We start from the raw sequence: 13,943 nt of genomic DNA, 5'->3' as shown, positions 1-13,943 counted from the left end.
AAGTAAAACTGAATTGCCCACTGGTTTTGGAGTGGTTGTTGCTTAAGTGCAATAATCACTCCAACTCCAACTCAAGCAAATTCCACATGGTAAAACACTTTGATTTCTGTTTTGGGGGGTTTTTGGGGTTTTTTGAGCTATGGTCTTAAACTTTTGATCAGCTGAAAAAAATCATGTTTGAGTGTAAATGCAGTTTTCAGAAAATTCCCCGYTCAAAAGTTCTTGTCTCTTGCACTGATATTTTCCTTTAACATTGTGAAGCTCTACTTAGAACCTTCTTAAGATCCAATAGTGCAAAATGCAAATTCTTGCAAKTTTTTGACTGGTCTTAAGATTTTGATCAGGAGTGTATTTAACTAACATTAACCAACCCAAAACGGTGACAAGTGACATTCATTTCATTTGAATGAATCAAACTCATATGWTTATGAGTTCCMCGAGATGGTGGAGGTAACACAGCATGTTGTTTGTTTACTGTTTATAGGAGGAGGCGGTGGAAAAAATAACAAAAATGGAAGACAGCCTGCATATTGCTTTCTTATCTTTTTATTGTTGGTTGGGTAATCATGTCTGGTTGGTTGGTAGTCAGTTCAAACAAACTGAATGTGTCCAGATTTCTAAATCTTAAAATCRGTAAATAAATACTTATTGCATTGAGTTGAGTTCTTTTCTCTCACACACTCAGGTGACACTCAGTGTAGATGGTTGGACTTTCTGAGACTTCCAGTTGCAATTATATGATGACTGTATTTAATTCAGGGTTATAAAGGAGTGAATGTAATTTGATCTGAATCTGTCAATATGCTTGGATTTGACTTGAATCYGGTTAATGRATAAACAGATTCCTTCTGTTGTCCCASTGCTCATCCTTTCAGCTTTGAGTTCTAACATTTCTCTTCTGCTTCTGGATGGGTTTTCTAGGATGTGAGGTCTGGAGGCGTGCTGCAGAAGAAGAACATGTGGGAAATACTTGGAGACCCATCAGGGGGGACCGAACCAAAAGCAAAGGTTTGTAGCAACTGTTTTATTTCCCTGTCAAAATAAGTCTCTTCATGTCAGAATTACGCAGCATTGTTACAGTGATGCTAAGTACATCTTTAAATTCTAGAATGTTCTGTGTTCTGTTCTGTATCTTTCCGTGAGTTCTGTGTAGAAGTAAATATGTAGATTAATGTGTGTTTTACCTTTGTGATTTTTGTACATATGAGGAAAAGTTTAAATATTTTTTCCAAAATAGTGAATTTTTAGAACTTGTAGTTTTACTTCAGTTAGATAAAAGTTATTCACAAAGATAACTCCTAAAGGGACAAAATGTTAGCAGCAGTGAGGAGGTCTGTCAGTGAGCCTGACTGACAGAAAGGAGAGACATTCTCTGTATAATGGATTGAACTGTGCCAACAGCMGGCACTGCATGTTGATACTGTGTACAAATAATACAATATCGCATAGTTTCATCATCATGGTACACTTCTCTTAATCCAATCTGGACTGTATGATCATTAATTTATATCTAGTGATTTGTGTTTTTTTGTGTCTTATTTAGCTTTGTGCACTAATCAATCACAGTCAAAACTAGACCTTATTGATTCATTTCAGAAAGACTTAATCAGCAAATGCTACCTGGCCATAATCTTTTTTTAATTTTTTTTWATCTTTGGTCATTTGTCTGATRGAATAAGATACTTTTGTTGTTTCTKTTCTTTGATGCTTGATCAGCACTCCTCACCAGTGGGTGGCAGTRATGCTCCATTAAGTTGTTTGTCAACTGCTGTTAAACAGAAGTTGAAGAAGAGCCAGTCACAGACCCTAGAAGACAGCATCAACAGGGTCAATAACACCTAGCAACAGGGTCAATSACAGCTCCTCATTCATAGGAGCATTCTGTCGTCTCSTCGCTCAGAGTGGCTCTCAACAGCTGAATCACTCTGATGTCTATGGACCTGTAGGGAAAACCTTAACCCTACGGGTCAAAAGGTTAATATGAACAAAAATCAGAGGGATTTCAAAGGAAATAAACKCGTTTCTGTTCCATCTCTCCACAGCCAACACCACATGGGAAAAAACATACATTTATTGTCACTGGTCATGGAAAATATGAGAAGATCTCTGTAGATGAATGTGGAGACCTCAGCCAAAGCACCGGTAGGACTTTCATCACAAAGTAGAACAACACAATAAACATAAATAGAGTTGTAATTGTGAGTTTTATTTATTTATTTTTTCATGTGTGCATCTTAATCTATTAAAACATGAGACGTGGTGGCAATTRAACATTATTTCAAGGTGTCATTTAGTACATAGATGGTTATTTTTTACACTGCAAAAGTTAAATATGTCAGACAGTTTGGGTTTGACTTCTAAATCAAATTCTTTCCCTAAAAAAGAAGATGAAAATTGGCTTTTGTTGATGAAAATCTTTATTTTGAAAATAATTAGTCTTTATTATCTAGTCTATTAGATCAAATGGAGTGCTATGATAAGTAGACTCTTGTCCACCCCCCAAAAAAGGTGTTAATCAAGGGCAGATGATGCTTAGTAAAAAAAGTAAACTACAGTCTAGAAGCGCAGAGCTTTCTACCATCCCACCATCCCTCAACATCTAACTAAAGTCCTTTACAGCACTTTGTTTGCATTTCAATCCTTTTCTCTTACAACTTTGACAACTCACAAAAAAATACCTTATTCTATATTTTCTCTATTTATTTCTTTATAACCTCTAAAATGTATCTCTTTATAACCTTAGCTTTCCATCTAACGCTAACCTACAGTCGCTTCTGGAGTGCTGTTTACCGTTTCAGATAAGTGTCTGCCTAATGTTCCAAATGAAAATCACAATGATTACGTAACAAAGTGGTTTGTTTATTACTGATGCCAAATTTGTAATTGTGGAGGTTTATTATTAGTGGATAATGCACTAGTGCCTTCTATTAGCAACATYGTTGCTAATATAAATTTTCCAGCTGCTCTCTTCTTYACAATCACACTTCAGAGAATTAAACTGTCACTGAGGTGAGTGTTTTCAAAGAAAAGGGGAAAAAACATGTACAAACTCTACATAAGCATTCAGAGGTGTTATGTTGTGGCAAATAATACAATGTGGTAAAAAAAAAWRTTTTTTTTATTTTGATTATGGGTTAACAGCAGGTTTCTTGATAAATATAAAAATACTGGAAGATTGTACASAAGCAACAACCATGTACATACATATTCAGTGGCTCAGCAGCATCTCTAGTAAATGTGTGATGAAAGAAGCAAGTGGAAATTGTCAGATTACATAAACACTTTAATGTTTTGTGATGTCTGGAGACATTTAAGACAAGTCAGCTAGTTTTTGCTAACTTAATAAAAATAAAACCTCTAACACCTGTTAAGCTACCGTCATACTATAATGCATTTGTCAAGTATAAAGTTGGGGTTTAGTTTCCTTCAGCAACTAAAGACGGTTTAGAAGTCTTATRTTAACAGATAAATTAATGTAGAGCTGTACATGATCTCTGCTACYATTAACTTAMAGAACAAGTTTAGCTTTTTTCCCACAGTTTAATTTGGACATTTCACATCAGGCATAGTTTAAGAAGCAGCAAACCCTCTGGCCTTCCTGTTAAAGTCTTTTGGTTCCTCTTCTTTACCTTTCCGCCCAATCAGACCCATTTCAAACACAACAGAGATTTTTGACACTGGTTTAGAGGCTGCTTCTTTCAGCTTCTTAGCATCAAACCTGGGGCTGAAAAGCAACACCGGTAGCCTAAACGCAAACGAAGGGACCTCCTTCTGCTCATTGCTTTTCTCCTCATTTTTTTCATCTTCACTTTTGTTTAACTCAATCTGATGCATGATGTTCTCTTTGGAGGAGAACATCTGGAAGAGGACAGCGTCCCACATCTTGGTTGCCTTTGGAGTGTCTATGTCTTTGGGTGTAGCTAGCTTCTCATCCTGACCACTTGGCTTCTCYTCTAGCCTCGTCWCTTCACTCTGGTCCTGTTCTTGGATCTCAGCTTGAGAACCTGTCTCTGGGAATTTTGGTTCCTCCTGTTCCACCACCATGTGTTTCTTTAGTCGCAACCACCCACTCGCTTTTGATTTCATGCCCTTTGACTTTTGCATGACATTAAGAAGAGATGCTGCTGCTGCTGCAGGGGAGTCATTAGTGCCATTTTTGTCAGGTTTATCTGCTGAACATGGTTCTGTGTTGTCTTTTTTATTGCTTTCAGTTAACTCAACAGGCGGAGTAGGATAAGCAGGAACTGATTTTGAACTTTCATGCTTAATCTGTGTAACAGGTGGTTCTATGATGACRGATTTGTCAGATTTTACATCAGATTTTGCTTTTTCCTCATCGGTCTGGGCCTTCCCTCTACTCAAAAGTTTTTTTACAACCTTCAGGGAATCTTGGTCACCRCTTTTTAGAAGAGGATCTTTTATTTTTGTCAGTGTAGTTACTATGGTTTTTTCCTTCTGGTTTTCAGAAGGCACAGCCACCACTTTTGGCATTTCTTGAGTCACTATTGCCGCTTGTTTTGCTGCAACTGGACTAGTTGCTGTACATGGATCTTGTATTGATATTGTTCCTGTTGAGTCAGATGGTGTTGAAACCACAATGACTGGGACTGTGACACTGGAACCAGCCTTTACATGACTCTGGTCCAGCTTTTCTTCACATCTAGAGGTGTCCTGTCTTTCAAGAAGTTCAACCGTTGATTGTTCCTTTACAATTGCTTTGTGKCTACTCTGTTTTGAAACTTCCTTTTCAACTTTAACCTCATCTTGTGTTGGTATCACTGAGGTTGTAATGCCAAATGCAGGTGAATATGTTTTGATTCCACCGTAAGCAGCATACTCAGCTGGTGTAAGTCCACGGTAAGCAGACTTTGACATTTGAGAGTCTGGGGTTTTAGGTCTCTGAAAGGCCACATGTGAAATAGATGATGTTAACGTCTTTTGCTTTTTGTAGCCTGGTGATGTGGTCAAAAGGCGAGAGGCTTCATAAGTTGGAGTTTTTGGCCTTTGATAGGCAGTGACTACTTGTGTTGCCGACACAGATATAGGAGTTACAGCTCTTTGAGAGCCAACCGCTGAAACCGAGGTCACTTTTCTTGTTAGATCAGACTCTGATTTTGACTTTGTAATACTTTGTTTTATAGAGTTGTCTGCAGGTGTCACATCAGAGTGAACATCCCCATTTAGTAAAATTTCAGGAAACTCTGTTGTCTTCAGATTAAGGGAGGGCAATGAAGTRCTCACAGTAGAAATTGTTTGGGGTGACCTTGACCTCTCTGGATCCACTGTGATTGGCGACACCGCRAACAAAAGAGGATTGGGTCGTGAGATTTCAAAGACAGGGGTTGMGGCTCGGCTAATGTGGTATGCTGGAGTTTTAGGTCGCCTGGACGACAGAAGCTCATAAGTTGGTGTTTGAACTCTGACCTCAGATGTTGGAGTAGTGGTTTTATGTTCAGCTGTTTGAGTTGGTCTTGTTGTTTCTATKTTTGGAGTTGGAGTGGCTCTTTTGATTTCTGCTGTCGGAGTGACTCGTTTGATTTCTGACACTRGAGTGACTTGCTGGGTTTCTATCGTTGGAGTGACTCTTCTTACTTCAGCCTTTGGGCCAGCTACTTTAACTTCTGATGTTGGAGTCTTTCTACCAGGATCTACGTCTAATAAAGGAGGCTGTGTTGTTGTCGTTGTCGCCTTCCCTCCTCTGGTCTCAGATGCTGTGAGCACTTCTTGTTTTGTTTCTGCTAATGTTTTACTTTGAGGTATTATGCTGCCAATAGCAGTTAATCCAGCCGTGTCRTACACTGGAGGTGTCCTGGATGTTTCATAATAAGATGTGCTTGCTGTGTACATTCTAATCTGAGGCACWTCAAACATCGGCTTTGGTGATTTTGAAGGCTCAGTTGCTTTAAATGTTGGACGTGGACTTTTAGATTTTATGAGTGGGGTCAACACCGTAAGAGGCCGAACCACAGGTTGACCCGCTGGTACCAGATGTTGAGTTGCAGCTGAACTTGTGATTTTTGAATGTGGGGTACCTACATAAGGGGTAGGTCTCAAACCAGCTTGGCTTTCAGTAAATGTTTTCAGTTCAGTTGTTTGTATGCTTACCTCGGGCACAGAGGAGTATTGCAGTGATTGCTTTGCTTCTCCTGGAGAGTCTAAGACTTTGGAAACCTGATTTGAAGCAGAACTTAATGACGCTTTTGTGATGTGGTGTGAGTACGTGCATGAAGGGGCGGCCGCCATGGGAGGCGACATGCTAACTGCTCGACCAAAAGCTGCCCTCTGTGGGTAAGGGGACGGCACATGTTGATACAGTGGCCTGACGGTGAACCGTGGAGGTTGCTGGATGCTGTGGAGTCGAGGGAGTGTCTCTGGTGTTTGAGGGGAAGTTGAGTGGTCACTGCGCTCCAGGTCAGGGCTTGCTTCATTTACAGGGGAAAGGCTCGACCGGAAGGGTGTAGCAGACTGTGAAGTCTGGGTGGAGGCCTTTTTCTTTGCAGTCCTTTTGATGAGTTTCTGTAGACGGACATTGTCTTTTCCAGGCTTGGGCAGCAGTGGTGGAGGGTACTGCTGGGAAAACAGGCCCAGCTGGTGGATAGTGCCATAAGCAACAGACATGAATGCTTCTGCACCCTATTGAGAAAAAGAGACAAAACATTCTTAAAWCTTTGCCTAAAGTTTCACAATTGTTCATTGTTTTGTGTTTTCAAAYGCAAGTAATTTAAATGGAAGCGTTAACCGCAAAGCAGCTGGTCAGAGGGGACAGCACATTAAACACATTGGCTTTTTTAATACCTATAACATCATCATCTATTTCCTCTTTTACTAACTTAATCCTCAATACTCTAAAAGTTGGAAGCGGACAAACTCTGTTTTTCTTTCAAACATAATTTATCTTCAAAATACATCAGGTTAATAGAAGCTTCACATTTTTAATATCTAATCTTTTTCCTCTGTTCCTTTTGCAGGTTTGTGTTACAGTGATTGCTGAGGAAGCATTTCCTCTTCTGTTGCCTTAGTGATCTCGCAACACCTTAAATGCTGATGCAGGAACTCTGCAACCGGAAAGTCTCTATTTTTTCTGACCATCTCTAGAGGAAATGCACATACAGCTCCAAATTCAGGYCCAAAAATATATATACCCTTGGCAGATTTAGGCTAAGTAATTTATTTTTTATTTTTTTATTTCATTAAAATCCTGGTATGTTAAAAATTCAAACCTTTCTGAATAAGCAATCTTTATTCGCAATCACACCTAACCTTAAATTGATTACTATCTTTTCACATCTTTCCACTGATTTGTTGCTGATATATTCTCCAAGTCTTTAAGCTTGGAYGCCCTCCATCATCTGAAGCTCCGCCCAGAGAGTCTCAATCATATTCATGTTGRTATGCTTGCTGCAGCCTACAAAAACATTAATGCTTCCAGTCAGGAGAAAGACTTTCAGAAATCTGTCAGGGGTATGAATGATTTTGGACTCAATCGTACATGTTAAAAATTAAAGCCCACACAAACATGTGATGGTCATAGTTGTGTGATCCTCTTTACATCTCCCTGTTTTCTGTTTTYACCATTATGAGCCTATCTTAATGTAAGTTAATTTTCAGTATTCATCTGTTCAAGAAGATCATTTGTAAAACGTTTTCTGTTTGAATCATCTTGAGTAAATGGATCACATCAATGTTTGACCTGTTCAGCACTTTTTAGCTTGAGGACAATCAAAACTGCAAAACCTCTGAGCACTAACCACAGCTAAAAGCAGACATTAGATGTTACACACTGTACAAAAAGACACAACCATTTTACTGTCTGACATTAAATCTGAATAAATGTTTCGTTATTTTGGCCACTTAGGATTACCAAAACTTTTTCTTGTTGATAGATTTCAGAAAAATAATGGAAATATTTCTTTTTACAACTTCCTTCTAATTCAGACATTTCTATGCATTTCCTCAGTACTTGGTAGAATAGTTTTTTCAAATGTATGAGTTATGTAATATTGGGCATCCTTCCACAAGCTTCTCATCAAAGTTTACCAGAATTTTATTTGGATTTTTTTATTTTTTTTTTTGTGCTGGAACAATTTTGATTTAGACATTTTTTAAATAAATTCCTTACATTATTGTGCTTTTAAACAATTTGCAAAATTCCATGGCATTGTAACTTACTTATGTAACATCACATGAAAATCTAAGTAGGAAGAGAATTGTGGACCAATTTCACAATTCTGGAGATTGTTCACAATTTGGGAACAATCTCCAGATGCATGAGCGTGCCACATTCAAATGTTAAAATAATTATATGTAAGCATAAACACTACATTTGACCAGCTGTCTGGTCAAAGCAGTGAGAGGGAAGACAGGCCTGAAATGCCAGCAAGCTTGTGGAAGGCCTAAACCGATCCAACTCATACAGTTAAGAAAATTATATAAAAGTAAACATGTAAATGGCTGAATTTGAAGAAAGTTACAGAATAATCTCTGACTCATTATTCTGGCATTTAGAAATAGTTAATAATGTTAGTAATCCTAATTATCTTTTGGTAAACATTTTGGTTTAGCTGTAAAGAACTGCTGTTAACTGGATGTAAGAATCATAAATATTACTCAATGCATAGTTGTGACAATTGTGGTGGACATTTGTTTATCAAAATGTGACTTTGTGATATTTAGCTTAATATTTACACCTTTGAACACTAATGTATGCTTTAGTTGATACATTTCTGCTTCTATCTCAATATGCTTTTACTTTCATTCTGTTTCAACAAGATTTTTTTTTGCTTCTATTTTTATGCCACTTTGAAAATATTCAATAAAATCAGCATCTATTCTTCTAATATGTCAACTGTTTTTATTATACCCATTGTGTCAAACAACTACAAAATTCACCATATTAAAACATTCAAATGTTTAAAAAAATTATTTATTTTTTTTTCACGTGTGCTGTACGGAACATCCTGTAAATATAAGGCCAACACAAACCACCGGTGATCTCACACTCTGTCCAGTGTTCAATGTAAAATYCACTMATTAACAAAATMTGTGTTTTTGAGAAGAAATTGGATAATATTTCCCCTTTGGTCTGAGGTGACAGTATATGTATACAAATAAATACAAATATAGAGCTCTGGAAAAAATAAGAAAACACTTAAAATGATCAGTTTCTCTGATTTTACTTTTTATAGATATATGTTTGAGTAAAATGAACATTGTTCTTTTATGAATGAAATTCCAAGCAAAAATTGAAAAACAATTATTTGCAGAAAATAAGAAATGGTCAAAATAATAAAAAAGATGCAGTGCTTTCAGACCTCAAACAATGCAAATAAAACGAGTTCATATTCATTTAGCAACAACAATACTAATGTTTTAACTCAGGAAGAGTTCAGAAATCAAGATTTGGTGCAATWACAAATGGGGTTCAGTGCAGTGGAYTTTTAATTTTTTACGGAGCTGTATATACAGTACTCACAAAAAGTTAGGGATGTTTTGCCATTGAAATTTCTGGAAACATATAGAGTATTGTGATATTATATCACAAAAGTAGAATATTTAAGCATATTTAAGCACTAGCATGCAATGGTGATTTACTCATTTCAAACAGTGTATTAAAACAAAACGACGATATGTTACAACAAAACATGTCAAAGTCTTAATAACATATMATGTGCCCTTGACCATCAATTATAGCTTGAAGAGCTGTTCATAAATTGACTTATTGAGGCATGGCCCTTCTTCATGAAGGGCGGCCCTCTAATCATTGAGCTTCTGGTGTCCAAAACTACAATTCAGGTCTGTAGAATGTCCAGGTTCTTCTTTGAAGAACCCCAGTGTCCAGCAATCACTCTCTTATGATGTGACCTTGAACATTCTCTTCCATGATGATGAGATTGTTCTTCATACAGGGGCWCSATGACTGAACTAATGATGTTACTCAGGTAGYATGGGTAGTGTATGGCAGTCCTTTATTGACTGGACACCCCAGTCCACACTCTAACACCACCACCCAGGTTCATCTGGTGACAACAGTGGCTGATGCACAGCGCTCTTCTTGATGTCTCCAGCATCACTGGCAGCCATAGTTTCTGTTCAGCACTGAAACCCACTGGTCCAGAGTTACCCTGCCAGAGTTCTGGGTGGCTTAGCTGATAGAGCACACACACCCTGTGTGCAGAAGCTAACTGTCAGTTTGCTGTTCAATAAAAGCCACTATATCCAAAACATCTTTTAAAAAATTGTCTGTGGTCAATGCAAGACTATGGCGCCTTTGCCTGATGATGTGCTCAGTTATCCTTGCAGGTCGTCTGGCACACAGACCATGCTGATGTAGACGGTTTTCAATGTTCTGACCTGACATTTGGGTGATTCTCAGTTCATCTAAATTTGCTTAGAGTTGAGTGGCATTAATTATCCACTTCCTCAGGGCACTGCTCACAATGAAGAGGTCATCTGTGTRGGAAGTGGTCAAAGGATGTCCACTTTTATGCCTTTCTATGACTCTTCCGGTCTTTCTGTATCTCTGTTGCAGCCTGCTGGTGACACTCTAAGCTCAGGGGCCAATTCTGCCAGAGAACATCCTCGACCTTCACAATGCCAAGTTACTGTGGATCAGTTCTTAAGTGTTATCCTGGTCTCATGATGTCAAAATGTGAGCAGCACGATGAAGAARAGYTGCACTCTTGATGTTCCTGCATTCATGTTAAACAYGAGAGAGCCACAGTAGATTTTAAAAAAATTATGTTTGATATTAAATCAGAATTTTATGATGCAGTTTTGATTGATTATTCCAGGTGTAGCTTCCCCYACAAACAATGTCTCTGTCACAAGAGTATGATCACCTGCTGGAAAGCAAATGTACAAGTGCATAGCCTCTGTACATTTCAAYTGTTTTAGCAGTCAGTTCTATCTTGTAATAAATATTTTACATACTGGCGTGGGTTGTATTATTGGACTGTGACTAACTGCCAATCAGGTGTTTGCTTTTTTATTTATAACAGGCTGAAAGTGRACGCTCATTATACCTTATGATCTCACGCCCCACTGACACTGRATAACACCTTTGAAACGTGACGTCACCGAGGAAAACATGAGGGCCAATTAGGCACGAATGTCCCATGAACATGCAGCTTTGGCACACGGCCTGGGAGCTATTATTTTAGGCCTAAGAAATAACACTCTGTATGTGTCACACTGCCAGAACATTGTGTCACCAGTCTTAACCCTGATTTACCAGATCAGGTTATTAGAGAACCATCCAGGCAGCTTAAGGTTCTAGCATAATTAAATTCAGTGTTTGTTAGCCATATCTCACTATGTGTCACCATGGTGATTTATAGGTACAACCTGGTAAATGTTGAGAACTCTCCCAGCTCCCCCTTCTGCACTCAGACGTCAGCCTGACACATGAGACACTCATTCCTCCTTTTAAGGCTCTGCTAGTGTTGGCATTTGTAGTTCTTTTAGGACACAGGTTCAAAAGAGGAAAGTCTAATAATAGCTGTGCAACAAAAAACTCACCTGTTCATGTGCAAGAATTCAGGCTACAGACTTTATGTTGGGCAATAAGTAGACGTAAATAAAAACAACTTACCAGGTGAAGAACTTATTGGTGGAGTTTAAAGCGCTCCAGGCAGGTTTCCCCTGGCAGGACAGGACAGTGTTTTCATTAATGGTAAAGGTGAAAAGTGAGCATTTATTAGAGCTGTTCAATTAAAATTAGAAGTGAATGCTACACTATGTTATAACCTGGACAGATGATCAATAGTAAAATGTGTGTTAAAGCCACAGGGGGGTTAAAACATTGAAATCGTAACCCTGTCAGTGCTTCAGTTTTGCAGAGGACAAAAAAAGTTACCCTTCCACACACATAAGGTCGCAAGTATCCAACAGCAGCTGCCACTGAACATAACGCTTTTCCTCTGGTCTGGAAAATAAAAGGTGTAATTGAAGGGAATTGTTACCTGTAGGACTGCTGCTTGGGGGTGGCCGGCCAGCTGCTGCCTGCTTGTCCCAGCCTGGAGTGTCAGAACGGCAGGTTCATGTTGAGACCAACTCGACCCCCCTTCCTACAAATGGAAGGAACGGGCGCCATGGCATTCCAAAAATAAACCCTGAGTGCTGTGGGTTGCTCAGAAGCTGCAGCAACATTGTGACCGCAGAGAAAGTTGAGGCGAGACGTAGCCAACAGGCCAACACCCAGTTTTTACAAACACAGAGCTCTGAGTGAGCTTTGAAGGCCACCTAGAGGTCTTTGAGAAAATAAAAAGAACATTTAAACGCTACAGCTGGGCCATTTTCAAAAGAAGTTATCTCAAGGAATATTACAACAGTAATATACAATGTCAGGCTCTTCCAGCTCATTCAATTCCAGTTTAGTCCAACACTAATCAGTCTAACTCAGTCAGAGTGCTATTCTTTGAAGAGGAGAATTTGGAATAACACATTTTTCACCAAAATAGTATATCTCAATATTTCAGCTTCCTCAAGGACAGTAAAAAAATTATAAATTGCAGACAAATTTAATTAAACATATGTTTAAATGCAGTAATGTTGTCTCAAGGCACAATTAATCAAGGATCTTGATTTGGAAAGGAGAGAAACAGGGAAAGTGATCATAAGTCTAAATTCAGATACTAATTTGACACTGTATTATATCATCACTAACCTGACGCTGTGTGAGGCAGAATCAGGTTTTATGATACTTTAATCATGACTGGCTACAATACACCATTCAAATTACAGTAATAGCAATGATGCTTTATTCAACTTAAGATTGCTTACAGTGGATTTGACACACTGCACTTCAGGTGATGAAGTACAGTGTGTAGTGACGTGTAACGCATACACAGGAGTTTATCTTTTTCTTTTAGTTTGTTTTTTTAAACTATGTGAGCCACTTTCGGTCTCTTGCCATCTTTGTGTTTAAACTCTTCCTGTACCACTAGAAATATCGTCTTCTTCTGAGGTTAGCAAAATAAAAAAACCCTGTGACTGATATAATAATCTAAGGTTGACCTGTTATGAGTTCCCATTGCCTGCCCAACCCTGGTTCTGATATCTACCTTAATAACAAGTGATTGGAGTTGTTTGGTGAATAGAATATAACGTAGCACCATATTATTACATCTATTTGGCTATTTTGTTCAATTATTTAACTTTTCAACCWGAACTTTTGCTGTGATGTTTATCTGGAAAGTGAATGCACGGGATTAAAGAAAGTGAGCATTTTTTATTGTGGCAGATGAGTCAAGGGACATTGCTACCTAAAACTTGTATTTGTTTTCTTAGAAGAATACCTTCGGTGTTTTTATGAACATTTTTTTGACTCACTTTACATACAGAGGATTTTCACATACTTCACCCTGGAGGTTCAGCGTTGGCCCCCTGGTCAGGTCTTTTCCCCTCCCCAATGTAAAATGCTCTAGATCCGCCACTAGGTGAGAGATGTGGTAACTAAGCCAACTTAGAACTAAAATAAACAGAGTGTCACTGTGTGCCGGAGCTTCGTCCAGTAACGTGTTGGGGAGCGGAAGAGCAGCCTCCCAGCTGGCAGAGTGGATCAGCAGCCCAGAACCACGCAGAACCTGCAAACAGTTCTGACTGAGCAGCAGCAGGTTTCAGATAAACTCCAGYTACTCAGAAAGGAAAAGGAAAGTTTTACATTTAGTGTGGGAGCTGGTTCCACAGGAAATGAGTCTGAGAATTAAAGGACCTGCCTCACATTCTACATTTTGAAAGTCTAGGAGTAAATCTGMAGTCTCAGAGCAAAGTGTTCTGTTAGGAGCATATGAACGGATGTCTGGTGGAGTTGATCATTAAGGACTTTATATGAAAGAAGGAGAAACTTAACTTCTATTCTGGATTTATCAGGGAGGGAAGCTATCCATCCATCCATCCATCCATCCATTTTCTTCCGCTTATGCGGGGTCGGGTCGCGGGGGCAG

General features: G+C 38.7%; 2 protein-coding genes across 2 annotated transcripts in view; one reads left to right on the top strand and one right to left on the bottom strand.

The window, feature by feature from the left end:
• lsp1a (lymphocyte specific protein 1 a) overlaps positions 1-8,839 on the top strand; it is a 21,428-nt gene extending 12,589 nt beyond the window's left edge. Inside the window, exons 8-10 of the mRNA XM_008410708.2 lie at positions 922-1,008; positions 2,043-2,142; positions 6,969-8,839. Of these exons, the coding sequence (XP_008408930.1) occupies positions 922-1,008; positions 2,043-2,142; positions 6,969-6,991 (210 nt within the window). The 3' untranslated portion in view covers positions 6,992-8,839. The remainder of the gene's footprint in view (positions 1-921; positions 1,009-2,042; positions 2,143-6,968) is intronic.
• prr33 (proline rich 33) lies at positions 2,186-12,120 on the bottom strand. The gene is made up of 3 exons (XM_008410666.2): positions 11,961-12,120; positions 11,591-11,640; positions 2,186-6,633 (listed from the first exon to the last, which is right to left on the bottom strand). Exon 3 carries the CDS (start codon positions 6,616-6,618, stop codon positions 3,571-3,573), a length of 3,048 nt encoding a protein of 1,015 aa, XP_008408888.1. The 5' UTR covers positions 6,619-6,633; positions 11,591-11,640; positions 11,961-12,120; the 3' UTR covers positions 2,186-3,570.
• Positions 12,121-13,943: the final 1,823 nt, after the last annotated feature.

This window comes from Poecilia reticulata, linkage group LG6, assembly GCF_000633615.1.
Source record: "Poecilia reticulata strain Guanapo linkage group LG6, Guppy_female_1.0+MT, whole genome shotgun sequence".
NCBI lineage: Eukaryota > Metazoa > Chordata > Actinopteri > Cyprinodontiformes > Poeciliidae > Poecilia > Poecilia reticulata.
The sequence above is the reverse complement of the archived record's forward strand: the minus strand, read 5'-3'. Positions and strand labels throughout refer to the sequence as shown.